Below are 19,765 nucleotides of genomic sequence, written 5' to 3' on the forward strand. Positions count from 1 at the left end.
CGCGCGCAATTCAAATGAACTGTTTTTTTACAATGAGAGCTTGAAAATGTATTAAATAAATAAAATAAAAACGTTGTAACGTGCGATCCAAAAGTCTTTCTATCAAGTGGGTCATGACAGTGGAAACGAATGCCGTTGGGCTGTAGCATATTTGGCGCATATTTAAATGAAAATTAAAAATATGTTTCACTAGTCCTTTGATATTTTTAATTTCACATTTTTTTTATATTATGGTGTAATTATAATAACTTGATAGAAAGACTTTTGGATCGCTCGGTACTTGTAACGCAAAGGAAAATCTGAATGTTTTATCATAGTCCTATCACCATGAGGAGAAATTACCACATCAATATGATTAGTTAATAAAAATATTTTGGATTTAGATGTTCTGCAACTTTATTAACTTTGTGGTATTTTGATACCTTGATGAAATTAGACAAATCTCACCAGAAATGTTACAAAACGTAAGGGATGCATGTTATTATCGATTTGCAATTTGCCAAGAAAGAAACGGTGCCCATTTTGAACATTTGTTCCATTAAATAGAATTCAACTTGTAAAATTGGTTTTTATTTTTTAGCACGTAGGCTTTGAAAACATTCAGGAAACAAATAGTGCGTTGTATTCCTTGCGAAGTGGGCTTTCGAACGAGGTGTCACTTGGCATACCCTTACATTTGAAAAAAAAAGTTAGGGGTGGTTCCGCACTTCCGGGAGGAGATATGCAAAAACCATATGCACAAAATGTAGGCAAGGAAAAATAAAAATCAACCTGTATTGTGATTTTTTACAAAAATCGCCCATGTCCAAGTTATGAATTTTATTCCAGTTAAAGTTTCCACACTGTATACATCAAGCAGTTGGAAAAATTTTAGTCATGGATGAAGAATATAAATCTAAATGTTGTAACCGAAGAAGTAGTGGTTGCTTATTTCAATGGATTAATAGAAAAATACGCTGCCTCTTCCCTGTGGTCTACATTTTCGATGCCTAAATCCACCCTATTTATTTTCGAGAAAATATACATGAGCAAGTAAGTTTCGTGGTTCGTAATTAATTTACTGATTGTAATCTTTGTTGATGTGTATTAGTGTTACGAATAAAATTTGGTTAAATGTTCAGCTTATGTGTAAGTATTGAGAAAATGAGTGAGTGTAAACATTTTCATCAATATTGAAATTAACACGCGGTCAACGGAAAAAATATTTAATGGTGTTCAAAGAGATATTGCATACCTACTGGAATTTTCAAAAACTTTCTGACAACATACCGATGAATGATATCTCATTATTCTCATTCAGTGACCATACACAGATCACCACCAGACCAATGGTTGTTGTTATTTTCTTCTTTATAATTCAAAAATAAATACCTAATTTGACCTAATCAAAGACCAGTTGTTTAAGTAGGTAGAGTACGATTCAAACCAGAACAGGACATCACCTAGTTTGCGTAGAAAGGCAATTTCAGACGTCGGCTCAGTCTATTGTTTCACAAGGGAAGGACGTTATGACAGTGGCAGCGTTAAAAAGTAAAACTTTTCCCGATTTTACGCTTATTCTTGTCTTATCACTTGTGATTGAGTACCACTTGTGTTGTGTAAAATAAAAAAAAACCTGTTAAAAATTCACATCAGTTTTGCCCATTCATTTCGTAATGTTAATTATTTTAATCAGTAAATACTAAATAGTGATTGTTTGATATGCCACTGGTCACTTTAACGGTGTGCATCTTAAGCTCCGCCCTTGTCGTGTTCTGATTTGAATCAGGCTCTACTACACTACACTAAAAAAAAGAGTAAAAGAATAGTCGTCGATAAATCATAATCTTAAATAATTTTACTTGTTTAACTTTTCTTTGGCAATTAATTTAATTATTAAGTATTATATTTAAAATTATTGGTATTTATATGTACTTGATGAATTTTTTAGAGATAGCTCACAATTTATTTGTGTGGATGGTTTATAAGACTAAAGACGGGTGTAAATTTACCTGAACGGTGACCTTCAAATCGCGTTATTTGCTGGTTTATTACCGGTTTTGACAAGTCGTTAGATCACCATCTTATTACCAAAAACATTGGTGGTCTCGTAACACGTAATCTTATTTAATAGGTGTTTTACATGTATACCTACCTCTTCAACCAACTTAAGATGTACCTATATTTAATTCCCCTAGTTATAACTAGGGCATCTATGATTAAAAAAATAATAATATGAAAATACATAGAAATGTTATTTTATACATATATATTCCTTGCCATGAAAATAATTACATAGGCAATTATACAAGAAAAATATATAATTTGTTAAAATATTGTCACAGTTTAATATAAAGTATAAAAACAAAGTATCATCGCAAAAATTAGTTTAGATAGGTACTTATAAATTAATCTTCGTCGAGGTAGCTATAATAAAAAATGGACTCTTAAAAAATTAATAGTAGATATTAAAAATAGTTTAGAGTAGGCCAAAGTAAATTTTAAGTACTAAGTTAACCATTTTGTTAAGTACCTAGTGCATATATTAATCTTATCCTATATACTAATTATAAAAAAAATACTTAAACTAAATCTAATATAAATTTACAATTCAAACAAATGGAAAACTTCGAATTATTTTTTAAGTAACTGATTACACAATAAAATAATTACTTGTGGAATTGCTCGATGCATAACTTGCAGGACCAAGATCCTTCTGGTGGATCAGTTAAAGGCGGGGACAAACAATACATGTGATAACCACGGTCACAATCGTCACAGAACAGCAGTTGATCCTAAGAAAACACAACCATAATTCATGTGAATTTCTTATTATCACAAGACTTACATCGTTATCTGAATTTCCACAAACTGAACAACATTTACATTCGATACATTGCCAACTATATTTCTTAACGGATATTTTCATGTTCTCTGTAAACAGGAGGCATGTTGGATGACCTAAAAAATATGAGAATAAATCATAGTTTACACTACTACGCCCAAACTATAAATTCTTACAAATTACATTAGTACGTTGTTGAGCTGTCAACATTAATATTTTTTTAACTTTAACATGTTTAACATGCCCAACATGTAACCGGTAGGTTACAATAGTTTTTAACAAGGATCCAAGCAACCCACCGGTCAGTCCTGCTAATTATATTTACAATATTAATTCTGAAAATTAAAAAATAAGCATGGAAGAATTTACTGCTTAGGAAATTTTAATACGATCCACGGCGGTTGAAGATAATTATGTTTCAGGGTATAGCAAACTACCAATGAGTTATGTGTTAATACATTGAAAGCATTTAAAGGATTTCTACAACATAAAATAAAATTTTTCTACATTATGAAAAATAATTTTTTGCACGACCTGTATAAATGAGCAACTTTACTCCTGGTTTACTCCATACAATCGTATGGTGTAAACCGGGTCTTTTTTCCCCTTGGACAAAAAACCATAGCCAATTCAACCTTTTATGATACATAGTTATTTGGAATTAATTTGTTTTTTTACTCGAGGTGCAGTTTGTAGCCCGAAGGCGAAGCCCGAGGGTAACTGGTAACTATCATGCATTCCCGAGGTGCAAATATGTACCTACTATTATTTGCACGATCCAATAATTTTTTTTGTTCGACACTGTCAGAATTTGAGAATTTTTTCCTATGTGAACGGATTTTGATAAATGTCACAACTTGTCAAAACGAAACGTCAATGTAATTTTAAAGGTTTTAAGCGATTTGGAGCCTTTAAGGAGCTCGTCGAACAAAAAAACGTTGTATTCAACTCGTTCGTGTGTAAATCGGGCCTTTTTTGGCACTCGTGGGCCTTTAAAACGCTCGTTTAAACGTTTAAACGAGCGTTTTAAAGGCCCACGAGTGCCAAAAAAGGCCCAATTTACACACAAACTCGTCAAATAAACTACTATAATTGAGAAAAAGCTGAATGGTTAAAAATTATTTTTAACTGTCAACATGACACTTAAATTTAGCTTAATTAAACAGTTAGTGATAATTTACAAATTTTCGGCTTTTTTCTATTAAAATCGGTGAGTCGTGCAAAGAATAGTATGTGGACCTCGGGAGTGAATGATTTTTACCCTCAGTGCTTTGTAGAACCCTCGGGCTACAAACTGCACCTCGGGTAAAAATCATCCACATCACTTCCTCGGTGCATAATATACTATTGGGACAATAAGGATAATTGTGAAGCCTTGGGAGTTAACATTCGCCAGACAACGTGTGATCTTATAATCTCTGGGGGTCATTCACGAAACCCGGTAAGGCTCGATAAAGCATTGCAAATTTCAAACCATGACAACTGATATTGTTCAAGCATTGTATTTGCCGTTTCGTTAACGATTTGCAAATTATCTAGAGTTTCGTGAATGACCCCCTCTGTAATTAAACATTGTCAAGCTTTTTTTTTAATTATTCGTAGAAATTACCAACTACAAATATATACAGTCGCGGTCAGAAAAAAGTAGGACAATGTTTTTTCGCTAATGTAAGTCGGTTTACTCTTTCTATGGTTACTATTAAAATATTTATTTATTTATCATAGTAAGCCCGGTTTACTCAACTCAATTATAGCTAAATTTCTTAAAAAGACTTATCCTACTTTTTTCTGTCCGCGACTGTATCTACATAAATATTTCAAAAAACGATCATATTTTTTTTTAATTGCTGTCAATGTTATCTTTAACCTAGTCTCAAAATTACCCGTTCACACTGGTTAAATTTGCAAAATCGTTGTTACTTGATTTTGAATGTGTACGCGAAAGTTTTGAAAGCAAGTGTACTAGCGAATTCATGAAAAACTAGTACAGCAAAATTTTGTTGGTGTAAATTGGGCTACATGAAAATCTCAAATATAAACGTCTGTCATTATGACAGTTCGAATTTAGTAATGCTCAAATACGTATTTAGATTATCTACTTGACATGTTGGACATTAGTAACCAGTTCAACATAAAGTACGTAGAAACGTTAGAGTAAGGCCGGCCTGAGATATGACATTTGGTGGGGGTGTGCGTAGACGGACGAGTCCATCTTTCGTAAAATAGGGGTGTTCAACAGATTAAAAATCAGCTGATTGTTACTGTGACCGGTTTTGCCACGCCACTGGAATATTTTGTCCGTGCAGATTTCCCCCACCAAATGTCATATCTCAGGCCGGCCTTACTCCACACTACATTTTTGAAAAGTTGACGCAACAACGACGTTTTGCTGTCCTAGTTTTTCATGAATTCGATATTACGGTCGGTGGACAAATAAAACTGGGACACTTAAAATTTAATCTATGTAAATCAGACCATTGAATTGTCAATATATTTGTCAGTATCTATAGAATATGTCACACCAAAGTTAACCTATCTGTGATAAAGCAGTAACGATGCAAATTTGTAAATTTTGACTTATGTGATTGTCATTTTTGTTCCAGTTTTATTTGTCCATCGACTGTACATTAAAAATTAAATTTTTGAATTAAAACAAAATGTTATGTAAAGCTTGTTTGACACGATGCTAAATTTTGTAGAAAATTTGTTAGAAAATGAGAGACCCTCGACAGGACCAATGAACGATCAGGATCATAGTCTGTCTTTGTCAGATCCTGACCGTTCATTGGTCCTCTCTCATTTTCTAACAAATTTTCTACAAAATTTAGCATCGTGTCATACAGCCTTAAGGTACCAAATTTTTTAATTCATCGTTCAGGTAGTAGGAAGGTCTATCGAAAGAGAAGAAAAAAGTGGGGGTTGTTATTTAAAAAAATTGGTAATGACGTTATAGCTCAAAAGTGGATGACGTCATGAACAAGTGAAGTATTTAACTTACAATAAGCATTATGAAAAACAAAAATTGACCTGTTTCAGCGTTTTCGACAAATGTCCTTAGTAGGGTTAGGCGGAAAATAGTTGGCGCTCCCCACCAGTCCGCTACAGCGTCGCACCGCTATCTTTTCGCTGCGAGCGTGAACCGTGGATCGTTTTATAATACGAGCGCGCTGCACTGGATCGTGATGGTGGGAGGTATTCTTGACGCGCTCACTATTTTTCGCCGAAGTCTAGTCATTAGTTTTGAAATTACTGAATTTATTCCATGAGTAGGTAATTTCCACACTGTATAAATAAAAATTTTTGGATTGCCTATACTCTATACGATACAGAAGACATTTTAGCATTTTTGTGTCTTGTTTTCTGTTTGAATCCACGGAACTAATTTGAACTCATGAGCTAATACACCGACTTTCATCAAATAAAATTTGTTACAAAGGAATTTAAACGGGTGTCTGATTTATTTAAAAAATAAACTACATAATTTCAAATTACCTAACACTTAAAGAAGTCGCATGAAAATAATCCGACGAAATGCGGTCCAAATCGTGAAAAAGGTTGAGAAACGATGATCGGCGATTAAGATTATTCGCCTGATTTATGCTAGATATAGTAAAAATATTGTAAGAAGTCCCATGTCAAATTTGACAGTGGCGTTAATATTTCTGCCAGTAAACACTCAAAACAAAAATTTTATTGTAAATTGTATGGCCGTTTTTTTGCACATTAAATGATGTCTGTCTATTTTTAAGGTTTCTTACCTTCTTACCAGATCCAGCAAAAATGAAAATTTAGAGTTTGAATTGGTTCGAATTGTTCAAATGAATAACAACGTCTTAAACGTAGATTTATTGTTTTGAATGTACGGGGTGATCAAGAAGGACTGTTTAAGTTGGTAACAGGAGTAACTTCCGGTTGTTGGTGGCTTGTCGTTGTTAATGCTGTACCTATAGCAGATATTTGTCAAATAAACCTACAAAACATATCCAGTTGCAGTGTTATAAATAACCGAATTAAAAAATTTTCTTAATTGTACTGTCAACTTAAACAGTCCTTCTTGATCACCCGGTACTTTCAAAATTTTTGCTCATTCCCATTGAAACATTTATTAGTTCGCATTTTTGCTGCGGGACTTCTTACATTATTTTTATTATAATTTCTTACATTAGATAAGTTGATTTTTTGAGGCTGTACTGTAGCTACTTATTTTTCTTTTACAACGCTTCAGTAGTTGATACAGAAGTTTCAGCTAAAAATTTGGCTTGATATTGATGTTGTCACATATTCGTTTATATATGCGAGCAAAGCCGTAAACAAAAACTGGTTATTAAATGTACCAAATAATTTTGAAACCCTTTTTGATCCTGTACCACTACAATGAATAGTTGCAGTTAAAATAGCTGTAAGTATATAGAAAGTTTTAAAGCAATTTTTCTAAATTCCACACCAATTCAATATAAAATTTTCAAAAATGTTACAAACATTTTCACTATTCGACTATTAGACTTTTTACCACATACATACTTGAATGACTCAATTCAAAGTAAATACAAATTTCAACGCCAAATTTTGGTATTACATAGTGAATATTTAACACACTACTTGTGCTGTTTCTACAATTCCTACTTACCTTTGTATTACTGATAAAAGGGGAATGGGGTATATAACGAGTGCCGAAGAACAGTGACTTTCCAAGTTACGTAATTTTTCTCTAATATTATTTTGAATGCATCAAAATATGTGAAATTTTGAATAGTAAAATTTTAATGCATTAAAATAACTAGAAAAACTGTTATGGAAAAATGTACATAAGTTGAAGTGCACCAATCCTCAGCACTGAAAAATGAACAACATTTTGTTGTATTGGCATTATTTTATTGCACGATTTTCACGATACACTTTTCAATAATATTAATCTTGGAAAATAACTGTTCTTACAACTCATTAGTGTATGTTAAATTTGAATGATTTTTACAACGCAATAATTATTTATTTTTTTAATTTAAAACGCCAGAGTAAAAATCATTCAAACTCACGTTTTCATTTACTACAGCACATATAAAAGTAACTATGTGTATGAATTAATTTGACTAATAATTATTTTTGTGATTTGGCAATACTCGATAAATAGGTAGTGTAATAATCCGTAATACAAAATGTAATTTGGTTACAATGTCAACACATCGAAATACCGACAAGACTTGTGTCATCAGAGAATGTAAAGATAATTAAAGTAAATTAGATTAAACTTGTTCATTTCAATGAAAATGTATCGCTCAAAATAGTGAAAGTGAATAAACACATCCTGACCTTTTGTTTTTCACTTTCCTCACTTATGTTAATCGCGAATGGCATAATTTTATTAAGAAGTGCCAACCAGAGGAAAACATAATTTACTCAGGTTGTCTTAAGCCATCATAAAATTAAAAATAAATTTCTTTTTCCAAATATGTATTACAATCAATGCCAACTAACATAATCACACCATTTTAGTTTTTTATGCTATCAAAAATTGCCCTTTCAGGGAAGGAATTTTCTAAGAATTTTCATTTTACACTCTCCAGACTTTTTTACAGTTAGTTCTTTTAAAGTATTGCCCACCTACAAATTTTATATTAACGTGAATAAATACGCTTTGACTAAAAGTAATAAATAAATCCTTAAATTTTGGAAGACAATCCAATATGGATTTTTAATTAAACCCAACTAAAAATTAAATATTTGGTAATCCAGTCTATCTGGCAAGATTTTTAACTAATTTTACTTAGCTTAAAGCACAATACAGTTGATTAATGTTTATCTATAATATATCAATTAACTATAGAATAAAATAACTATGAACAATCAATGGTAGTTCACCTAAATGATGGAATCAACTGTTTGAAATCATCAGTGGATATTACAGATTTATAGTAATTATAAAAAGGAACTGATAACAAATAATACTGGACATTAAAATTATTGCATAAAGTGTTAATGAAATAAATTATGTGCAAACTTTTACCGAGTGTTTTATAATAAAAAGCTACAAATTGGATATCAGTATTTATAATAACACATTTTTCATTTTTACTGTTGGCCATCTAATTTTATAACATTTAATTATAAATAGTGACAGCCAATTTTCCTTTTATTTTAATAAAACACGCTGTATATATTAATATAGGTTTAATAAATTGTAAATAACGGTATATGTTTTAACTTTGTTCTATGAATGTGAATCATACAATGGAATTGTTTCAATTCATTTAGTATAAGGACGTTACCAAAATCTGTCTGATATTCTTCAAATTGATTTCAAAAATTTTAATACCTTGCAAAATGTTTCAATATATTCAATACCTCTGTCAGTAGGGTATACGAGATTGTTTTCCTTAATAATCTCAAAGCGACTAACTGATTCACAATAGAAGTTTTACCTATTCGAATATTTATCACAGACAAAAAAAAGGTTTGAGCTTGAATAACCAAAAAAATAGATTAAAATTTTTGTACATTTTTGGCAGCTCATTAGTCGTACACGAACTTAATATCAATAATCTTGACAAAAAAAAATCTATAATATATAAATGCCCAGTATTGGTCCTTCAGCAATTCACTACCAGAAAAAATTACTAAGACGCAACATTTACACAGTTTATCTTACAACAATTTACTACTTTAAAATTTTGATAAAATGGTGTTATGAACGGTTTTGTCTTAAAAACATGAGGTATAGGACCCAGATTTTAGACACATTACATACAAATAAGAGTAACTAGTACGGTTCTACAAACATAACAGGTCGACTGTTACAATAAGAATAATAATAATAATAATGATATTTACTAACAGACCTGTTACGATTGCTGATTATTTGCGGTTATTAAAATTAATTCCCAACGCCTCATAAAAATTGGTCAACAAATAAATCTTCAACGTCTATTCTGATAATATTTTAAGCTAAACTTTTTTTTTTCTCCCTTTCTTATTATTTCCTTTTTCATCGGTTTTTCCTCCGTTCTTACCTGATCTGCCACAATCTGAACATGAAACAAGCTCTTCCATTACGCCAGTCTTTTTATTTTCTCTTGAATCGCCTAAGCAAAAGTCACAGTAAGGACTAGGTGCTGCTTTATCTTTACCACAATCCACGGACGTAGACGGTGGAGGATCTATTTTTTCAGGAAGCAAAATTGGCATCGGAGGATCATCAACTGGAGGAGAAGGTTGTGCAGGCAAATTGGGAGGTAATGTTGGAGGAGTGTTAGATTGTGACGGTGGTTGCATTATTTGTGGAGGCATAGGAGGTGGTGGATTTGGTTGACGACCTCGGCGACCCGGTGTACCTGTAGGATACAGTTCTCAGTTAACTCCACCATTATTTTTCTTCTAAAAAGGATACAATCAAAGTTATGAAACGGGTCACCTCAATCAAAATAGATGAAAAATCAGTCCCAAAAGATTATTTCTGTTTGTATACGGCAAAAGCTGATCAGTTGGTACAGAATTTCCATCACATTAAAGAAAAAAAAATTAAAATAAAAAAGATACACTCATGCTCAAATCACACACCTGATAACACATAATTGTAGAATTGGTCAGTGTGCAGTAAAAATGATACTTTTTCAATAATACACTTAACTGCCAAAAATTAAGAACTGGTACTTGTTAATAAATTACGATAATAAATTATTGAAGAGAACTACAAAGTTAAATAAAAATATAAAACTGATCTAATAGAGCTTATCATTCCAACTACTCATGCATGCAAGTAACACTCAAATGAAAGTAAAAGAGATTATAAAGGCAGTACCGGGTGTCTGGTTCAAAAAGGAAACATAACTATCTTGATACACATGTCCTTGGATGGCGGGCCCTTGAGGTATGGCAGAAGGGGCCTCTTCCCCCATCCCCCCCAGCATGGGTGGCTGAGACATGACGGGCCCTGGAAGCAGCCCACCCATCATGGGCGGGGTGAGACCGTGAGGGGCCTGTATCAGCGCTGCACCAAGCTGCGAGGAAGGGGTGGGGGCATTACTGTCGCGCGAGTTTTCATCACTAGCGCCCTCTTTGTGTGAATGGCCGTAGTGGTATGTCAACCCGGGTCGAGTCTTGTAACGCGCTCCGCACACTGAAATTTTTCAAAAAAAAATGCCGAATTCTTCTTTCTAATTACACGAAAACGATGATTATGTTATAGTCGAATTTCAAACGATAATCTTCTGAAAGCCAATTACTTTAAAAAATGAAATATTATGATGCATCCGGAACAACGGTGACTGCACGAAGATTAGGCCTCTAACATTCTCGCCCAGAGACTATGCAGTTGAAGAAAACCACACAAAGATTAATTTACTGAAACAGAACGGTTGTTGCGACGAAGCTTATATTTCAGTGGCCAAACCTACGTAGACTTTATTCTCGTTAAATGAATGTTTCTTTAATGGTTGTATTCGTGTATTGTTTACGTCAATTGTAGTAACAAGAACGTATGCAATCTATACCGTTAATATTAGTTGAATAAATGAAGAAATATGTAGTAACGATGTTAGTATAATAAAAAGCGATACGAAACGTCGAGCACAGTTTAATACCACCAGGTTGAACACTTGTAGACTCGTCCAGATTCTTTCAACGTAATTCAGAAGATCATCATTTTGAAATGAATAGAACTAGGGACTGGAACCGATAATTTTGTTTAAAAATTGAGACTGCGACAAGAAAAAGCACACAATACGCCCTAATCGTGTTGTAAAGTTAGTTAGCGACAGACAAATACTAGATGTAGCTGAAGAACCCAAGCGCCAGGTAAGCGAACCCGAACCGAAATTTGGAATCGCAGCAAAACAACAAAAATTATATCATAGCAAAAATAACAATATCAAACAGAAGTATACGACATTAGATTAACATGTGTGTTGTGGTTTCGGTTCGAGTCCCTGCCTAAACAATAAGAAGAAGCTGTACTAAGCATCAAGCATTCAAAAACATTATTATTGCTAAGAGAACTACAACTCATTTTCAACATAGTTCTTAAAAGATTATCTTAATGTTACATGCTCAAGCACAGAGTTCTTTCTTTATAAAGTGAACCAAGTTGAATATACTCCAAATTTAAATTTCATTGAAGTATGTACTTTTATCCAAACCAAACCAATACCCGCATTCTAGGCATAAGAATATTATTGAATTAAAAAATTGTTTCATAATTGTTATATGAACACTTACAAAAGATCTAGCAAACAAATTGATATACAATACAGTAAGTACCCAGTGGTAACTCTTGATCCCAATTTTTTTTTTACATACTATACAACAAAAGAAAATGCCCATCAATTTCAACAACTCAAAGATAGTTTATTGATCAGCGATAATGATTTTTAAGGAAAGATCACGTGATACATGTTGACAGTCAACAAAATAAACAAAACTATTTTATCTTTTATCAAGTGTTATTAGAGTTTTTTTCTCCAATAAATACGGCAATAGCGAACACAACGTAAATAAAATTCGTACATTTGCAAACATAATCATATTCCCATTATTGTTCTTTTCAGATATCTTGGCGGTGGAATGTTTAAATACGTGATGATTCTCGCAATTATTTAATTTAAACCTTACACACAAACATACGTCAGTAGTAATTATGAGAGGCTACAATTGAAATTTGTTGTTGATATTTAATTTTTGGCAACATGTTTAGATACTACACAGACAATAAAAAATAGTCTTACCCATTATGAAATTAAATAAACCGATCCACATCATCAAAATTTTAACTAATTTTGCTATATTTGATCACATTATAAATATACTAATCAGATCAATTTCATGAAGGATATCTACAGAAAAATAAAATAAAAAAACTAAACTAATAGTAATATTTTATTTTGTGGTGCACATGAAAGTTAATGTTTAAAACATTTAAATTTATTATAGTTATTCTATATAAAAGTTGCACTACATTATTTTATATTGTTATTAATTCAACCTTCTTCCGTAGATTTTAAAGTAAACCTTAATAATAATAGAATTATATAGATTTTATTAATATCAAATATTATTTTTTGAGTGTTTCTATTTTTTATATACTTTATAATACACAATTAACATTATTTTCGCGTAAATGCGATTCCCCAGCAAAAAGTGGCATTTACCCTGATTCAACATATTCGCTCTTATAACAGCGTCTAAAATCAATAAAATAATGGATAATCCTAGGTAATAAATTCATTCACAATATATATAGTCGTTTTCAACGACATCCGTGCTGTCAGTGTCATTTTTAATATGTTGGTGCAGATTGTACACAAAAATTCATAACCAGTATTCAGAGTATAAGCAAATCCTAGTTAAAAAAATGTCAAACAAGAATTTAAGGTTATGATAAAAGAAAATTTATATTTGGTGAAACATCAACAACAAACAAGAAATCAATCTTCAACTGGTATAAAACATGGTTAAACTAGGTAAGTCACCCTCGGAATCCGAATCACACTACATATTTTCCTTGTTTTGTTGAAAATGATAGAAAATAATTTGAATTTGTCAATTTGCCGCGTCAAGGTAAATTGCCAAATTATGAAACTCAAAATTACTAAACTGAAACAGCACGTGACGCCAACATACTTACATACTGACAGCACGGATGTCATTGAAAACGACTATATGTGTTATACAGTGCGTTTTTTTTAAACTCTTGCCTCAGGGAATTGCATGGTAAAATTTATACCCCCTGTTAAACTTATGATCCACTGCAGATTTGGTGCTAATTTTTATTTAATGCATACTGTTTGAACAACGACAAGCAGTTTTATTTGAGTGATTTTACTCTTCAAAGTTGAAATTTAAGAATGTAAATATGTAATTTGACAAAAAACGTAGTAGGCGAAATGGCAACAAAAATTGGGGTTTTATATTTTAATTTATTATTTATTTTATTCACAATCATATTTTAAAACGACTTTTATCCACTCTTATGAACCGTATTAACTAGCATTTTATCCACTAGTGGAATAAACTATAGTCGTTTTCAACGACATCCGTGCTGTCAGTGTCATTTTAATATGTTGTTGCAGATTGTACACATAAATTCATAACCAGAATTCAGAGTATAAGCAAATTCTAGTTAAAAAAATGTCAAACAAGAAATCTAGGTTATGGTAAAAGAAAATTTATATTTCGTGAAACATCAACAACGAACAATAAAACTCAATCTTCAACATGGTGTAAAACATGGTCATCCTGGGAATCAGAATCAGATCACATTTTCTTTGATTTGTCGGAAATAATTTGAATTTGTCAATTTGCCCAGTTAAGGTAAATTGCCAAATTAGGAAATTCAAAATTACTAAACTGAAACAGCCAGTGATGCCAACAAACTGTCCTATTGACAGCACGGATATCATTGAAAACGTTTATATGTACTTTGAAAAAATAAACAACAAATAACCTTAGCAACCAGCACCCCGCGTTCTGAGTTTCACCGAGTTTCAGAAGGGACATTCTTTGTGATATTTTAAATAATAATTTGGGCTTGTGATTGTGGATAAAACGTTATATTGCATTCGTGTTTTAGTCGCATTTTATCCACTTAAAAAAATTAAACGCTCGTGCGTTCGCACTCGCGTTTAAGCATTCTTGCGTGGATAACATGCTAGAGATATTTTCATATTTGATGGCGGAAACAAAAGACTGAGAAATGTCACAAATTTGTATTGTCAGTGTCAAATTTCTCAAAGACGTTCGTGATTTAAGCAGAAATGCAGCAAATTGGCAATAAGAAAGTTATTTATCGTCGAACTAGAGACATAATTTATAATACGTTTGATTATATGAGAATAACTTTTCCTTTTGAACCACTGACAAAAATTGGTTTCCTTAGAATTTATTTTTTCAATCAATTTAGCGAAAATTTAAATTTACCTAGACATTCCTTTTTACGGCGTTTATGAGAAATTTGACACTGACAATACATTTTTGTGACATTTCTCAGTCTTTTGTTTCCGCCACCAAATATGAAAATACCTCTATCTAAAACACTTAGGGCCAGTTTATAGTAAGAGAATTAAATATTTAATTCGAATTAAATTTTAATGCGCGATTAACCCATGAATCTGAAATTTTGATTGGTTCAATCTGATCACGTGTTCAGTTAATCTCGCATTTGATTACGATTAAGTTAATTTCGCTTCTGTAAACTGACCCTTAAAGTGTGGTCGCTGAACAGATGGGGTAATAAAACCGTCCCCTAGTGCCCGCTTATTTTAAACAGCAGCTTCCAATTGACTTATTCAAAAAAAATATATATTTTTGAAAGCCTGATGTACACTTACTTCCAAAACTTTCGCGTACACATTCAAAATCAAGTAAAAACGATTTTGCAAAATTTAAGCAGTGTGAACGGGTAATTTTGACATTGACAGCAATTTAAAAAATTATAATCGGTCTTTTACTCACGGTCCCTTCTTGTTCCCGCCTCTTCTTTATTTATTACTTGTAGAACAGTGCTTTTATTTAGCTCATTATGAGTAGCAACCCTTCTTATGGACCACTCCTCTTCTAGTTTGGAAAGCATCAAAACTTTGTTTTGCTCTGTCAGTCGAGGCATTTTGACTTTTCAAAAGTTTAAATGTCAGAGTTGATTAATTACAACCCTGATTTAATACAGTGAAAAATAGGTGTACGCGAAAGTTTTGAAAGCAAGTATACATCCACAAAAATTACTTGACGGAATCTCATTAATTTTAACCTCGCTTTGACCACGTATTCATGTTTGGAGAAGATGTGCACGTCAATAAATGCAACATTTTTCTCGGTCTATCAATTATATCATATCTTATAACAATGACATATGGCAAAGAACCTGCCTCATTGTGAAACAGGTTTCGGCATATATCGTTCTGCGCAACTAACGCTACATCCCTTTTTTTATTACTCCATCTGTTCAGCGACCACACTTTAGGGCCGATTTCACCAACGACAGTTAACGTTAACTGTTAAATGCTCCGTTACTTTAGTTAGCTATTGTTATAACAATGTTTTCATATATTTTGATCTGTAGTTAAATTTAACTCACGTTTGTGAAACCGCCCCTTTTATACGTACAATAAATAACTATTAATCATAGCCTCGAGCAGGTCTCGCTTTTTATTTTTTAAATGAAAGTGACAAAACTTAACTAACATTTCAGCCTACTAAAAGTCATAGTGGCAAGTAAATACTTTTAGTAAAATATTTTTTTCACAACGTTTTCTACAGTTTAGGATATTGAATTGTAATCTATCCGATAATTTAAAAAATCTTCCAACTTTGTTCCAAAAATGGTTTGAATATTTTCATCAGAACAAAAGTTAACAGGGGGTATACTTTGTCCAGTGAGAGATTGGGAGATTTTAAATTCTATTAAATTAACCCAACACTACAAAATGCATTAGAATACATTAATTAGAGCGTAATTTCGGGGCAAAGATGTTACTGCTTGAAGGATATATTTCAAATTTTACGTGCGCTAGGTATTACTTCCTCTATGTAGAATTTGGTGGTTTTTATGTCAACCAATCTCTCGCTGGACAAACTTTATAAGTTTTACCATGCAATTCCCTATGGCAAGTTATAAAAAAATCACTGTATACACATTGTACAAACGAGAATATAATTAATATGCGAATTGTTTCAGTTTTTTTTTGACGCTAGTTGCAATTTCGTTCCAATGAATTATGAAAGTTATTACACTAGTTGGGACCATTCAATATAAACTGACCTTTTCACTTGACCACTAAAAATTGTATCTATGTTATCGTTAATGGTCAAGTGAAAGTTGATTAAACATTTGCCCCAAAACATTAACAGAAAACGTCCAAACCAGAAATCAAAAGATTCAACGCGTGTTGTTTGGTTATTACTACATAAATCTGCACTGAATTTTTTTCCTATAAAACTAGTATCGAGCAACAATCACCGTTCAGTTCTTAAAAAAGTATTATCTTATTAAACTTACAGACTTTTTCTTCCTTTGTGTATTTTATTACGTACTGATTTGAGTGTACATAATCATATTCATATTAAATGATACACCACGTTCACTATTAGCTTTGTACTTGTAAAATAGATACTACAAAATATTATCAGAGGAACTGACACATTTCGGGTTTGTTCATTTTCGAGTACTCCTATCAGGAGCAGATCTTTCAAACACTCACTATTTTGTTATACATAACCAAATTTTTTTAAACAAATAATCGGCAGTTTTATCATGAACTGCTTTGCTGAAACTTAAGAGATTATCGATTCAATGGCTGATTCTTGAATTAACTAGCTAAAATCTGAACTGAAGCAATGTGCGCATCGCTCAGTTCATTTCAGGTATCAACTAGTGTTCAGATCTTTTTTTAAACAATAAATTAACTCAGATACAGTCCACGCATATGAGACAGCCTGAGCTTAGAATGTACAGTGGGGAGCACGGAATTTCGCACGCCAATTTGTACGTCATTAAAAAAAAACTATCTAGTCTAAGCTTTATTGTCATTATAATCAATAATGAGGTGGGATACGCATGATATATGTGATCATGACTGATGTTTCACCTAAACTGTCACGAAACTGCCGCCAGTATCTCATTTTAATAAAATTAAGTCAGTGAAATGTCCAATGTGTGCGAAATTCCGTGCTCGCCACTGTACGTGCAGTTAAGCATAATCTAATACAACTGTAAAGTGGTGGTATACACAGATGAGCGTAACAGCTGTATATTAATGTAGTCGTCAATGGCTTATTTTGAAAGTTGAAACACATTTTTTGAAAACCTTTCCAAGAGAATACAATTTTAAACTAGTGGGTAAAAATTTTCTGTAGTTACGCCACTGTATGGTGTATCAAAAGTTTGTTGCATCTCGTACGGCCCCGAATTTCTGGTTCAATCGGCGCCGTGTCACTCCAGTCTGTAAAGCGGGGACTGTACCTGATTTAGAAATAATCGAATTAGTCAATACTGTCATTACTCGTTAAAGATGTTAATTAGTCAAGTCATGAGTAGAGAGAAAAAAAAACTTCCTCTCAATAAACCTACCTGTTTGTATTCAAGCAAATAAATATTAAAAAAAATTCTAAACAGGGAACCTTATAAAATAAGTTAATTTTTATTGCCTATATTTTTTTAATATTCACATGATACTTCATTTTTGGCAACCTTTGAAAATACTGCTGTTTACAGACCGTCGTAATATGCTATGTGACAAAAAAAGGTTAACACCCAGTATGTACTTATACTTTTATTTCAATAAGTTTTTGCGGGCAAATGTGTTTTGGATCAGATAAGAAATTATTAAATTTGCAACCCTATCTATGCAGTATTCTGGCTTTTGTCCTGCTGGTTCTATTATTGCAAGTGTAAGGAAATTTTGTCTACATTGAAAAATTTGACTTTTTGAATTTAGAAACTGTGTTGAAAAGTGTTTTTGTAAGGCAAGAAATGCCGCGAGTGCGTCGACTTGGTCACATTCCTCAGCTTAGTGACTTTAAAAGAGGGCGGATTGTAGGCTTACGAGAAGCAGGTTTGTCAGAGAAATTGTCAGAAGAACTGGCAGATCTGTATGCACCATTTTAAGATGTTATCAGGCACCGGACGTCGTAGGATGACAACAGAGAATCAAGACGCCCCCTGAGAATTTTGGCTCTGAGACAGCTTTTCCACCACTCGAGCGATTAGAAATTGGTGGTTTGAAGAACACGGAAGGGTAATCGGAATGCGTACGATATACCGCCGGCCTTTTTTCTTATCGTCCTCACACCTGAGCATCGAGGAAACAGACTGGAATGGTGCAGAGAGAGAGTTCAATGGGACCAACAATGGAATAGCGTAGTCTTCACTGATGAATCTCGTTTTTGTTTAGGTATGAATGATGGCCGGGCGTAAGAAGGCGACGTGGTGAAAGACGTGATCCACAGTTTGACACAGCTCTCTGTGAGTATGTCTCTATTCATCATACTGTGGGGGTGATGATATGGAGTGCTATTGCATACGGTAGCAGGTCACCTGTAGTCTTCATCGGGAGTACCACGACAGCTCGGCGCTACATTCAGGAAGTAGTGGAACCTTATGTTTTACCATATCTTGAGACGATCGAAAACCCCCTCTTTCAACAAGATAACGCCAGACCGCATGTAGCACTGGACTTTATGGATCGACACCATATCAATCGTTTACCATGGCCCCCAAGAACATGTGTGGGACGTCATCGGTCGCAGATTGTTGAACTTACAACATCCTCCTGAGACTATCAGAACGACATGAGGTAGAGATAGCATGGAATGAAATACCCCACGAGGATATAGACCAACTGATAAGAACAATGCCTAGGCGCGTAAATGAGTGTATAAGAAACCGAGGGTACTCGACACATTATTGAAATAAACTCCGTTGGTGGTCAACCGATTTGGCTAAAAAATTACCTATTTGTTAGCTATCGTTAGCTAAACTTGTAAATACATATGTACATATATAAAAAATTACATAGTTTAATACAATATAAAGGGGTGTTTACCTTTTTTTGACACATTGAAGGATTTCGAACAACGACCACCACTACGAAGTTTATAAACAAAAAGCATTGCTATAAGATCTAGATACAAAATATGCATTTCTTGTCCTCTATATTAATAACAAAAAATTTCTGCTGTACTTACTGCCTACATAGTTTCTTCTAGTTGCTTGGCATACTAATCTTTTTTCTACAACACACACCTAACTCAGACTCACAATCAAAAAGCATGTTTAATAATAAACTAACGTTAAGTTACCAATTAAAAAACAAACAAGTAGGGTAGGTTGAATTTATCACAAAATATATTAATAAAATAATTTTAGATCTGTGAGTTGTTGGTTTTTGATAATTTCATAACCAAATTACATAAAAGACAGAAAAATTGGGATTAATTCTGAGTTACAATTAATAACCTTTA

The 19,765-nt window shown here is 32.8% G+C and overlaps 1 protein-coding gene and 2 long non-coding RNA genes across 5 annotated transcripts in view; 2 read left to right on the forward strand and 1 right to left on the reverse strand.

Annotated features, from left to right (window-relative positions):
- The window catches only part of LOC138122235 (uncharacterized), a 229,788-nt gene that overhangs the window by 59,938 nt on the left and 150,085 nt on the right, over positions 1–19,765 (forward strand). The window lies entirely within an intron of this gene.
- LOC138125350 (uncharacterized) lies at positions 236–1,076 on the forward strand. The gene is made up of 3 exons (XR_011157413.1): positions 236–464; positions 581–745; positions 829–1,076. It is a non-coding gene; the product is annotated as an uncharacterized lncRNA (long non-coding RNA).
- d4 overlaps positions 2,232–19,765 on the reverse strand; it is a 284,602-nt gene continuing 267,068 nt past the window's right edge. For 2 of the 3 annotated variants that reach the window (XM_069036363.1, XM_069036362.1), the window contains exons 6-9: positions 10,617–10,934; positions 9,829–10,149; positions 2,828–2,940; positions 2,232–2,774 (exon numbers count right to left, since the gene is read on the reverse strand). In XM_069036363.1, coding sequence (XP_068892464.1) covers positions 2,649–2,774; positions 2,828–2,940; positions 9,829–10,149; positions 10,617–10,934 — 878 coding nt within the window. In that variant the 3' untranslated portion in view covers positions 2,232–2,648. The remainder of the gene's footprint in view (positions 2,775–2,827; positions 2,941–9,828; positions 10,150–10,616; positions 10,935–19,765) is intronic. The other variant, XM_069036364.1, reaches the window with a different exon arrangement.

Source organism: Tenebrio molitor, chromosome 1 (assembly GCF_963966145.1).
Source record: "Tenebrio molitor chromosome 1, icTenMoli1.1, whole genome shotgun sequence".
In the NCBI taxonomy this organism is placed as follows: Eukaryota; Metazoa; Arthropoda; class Insecta; order Coleoptera; family Tenebrionidae; genus Tenebrio; species Tenebrio molitor.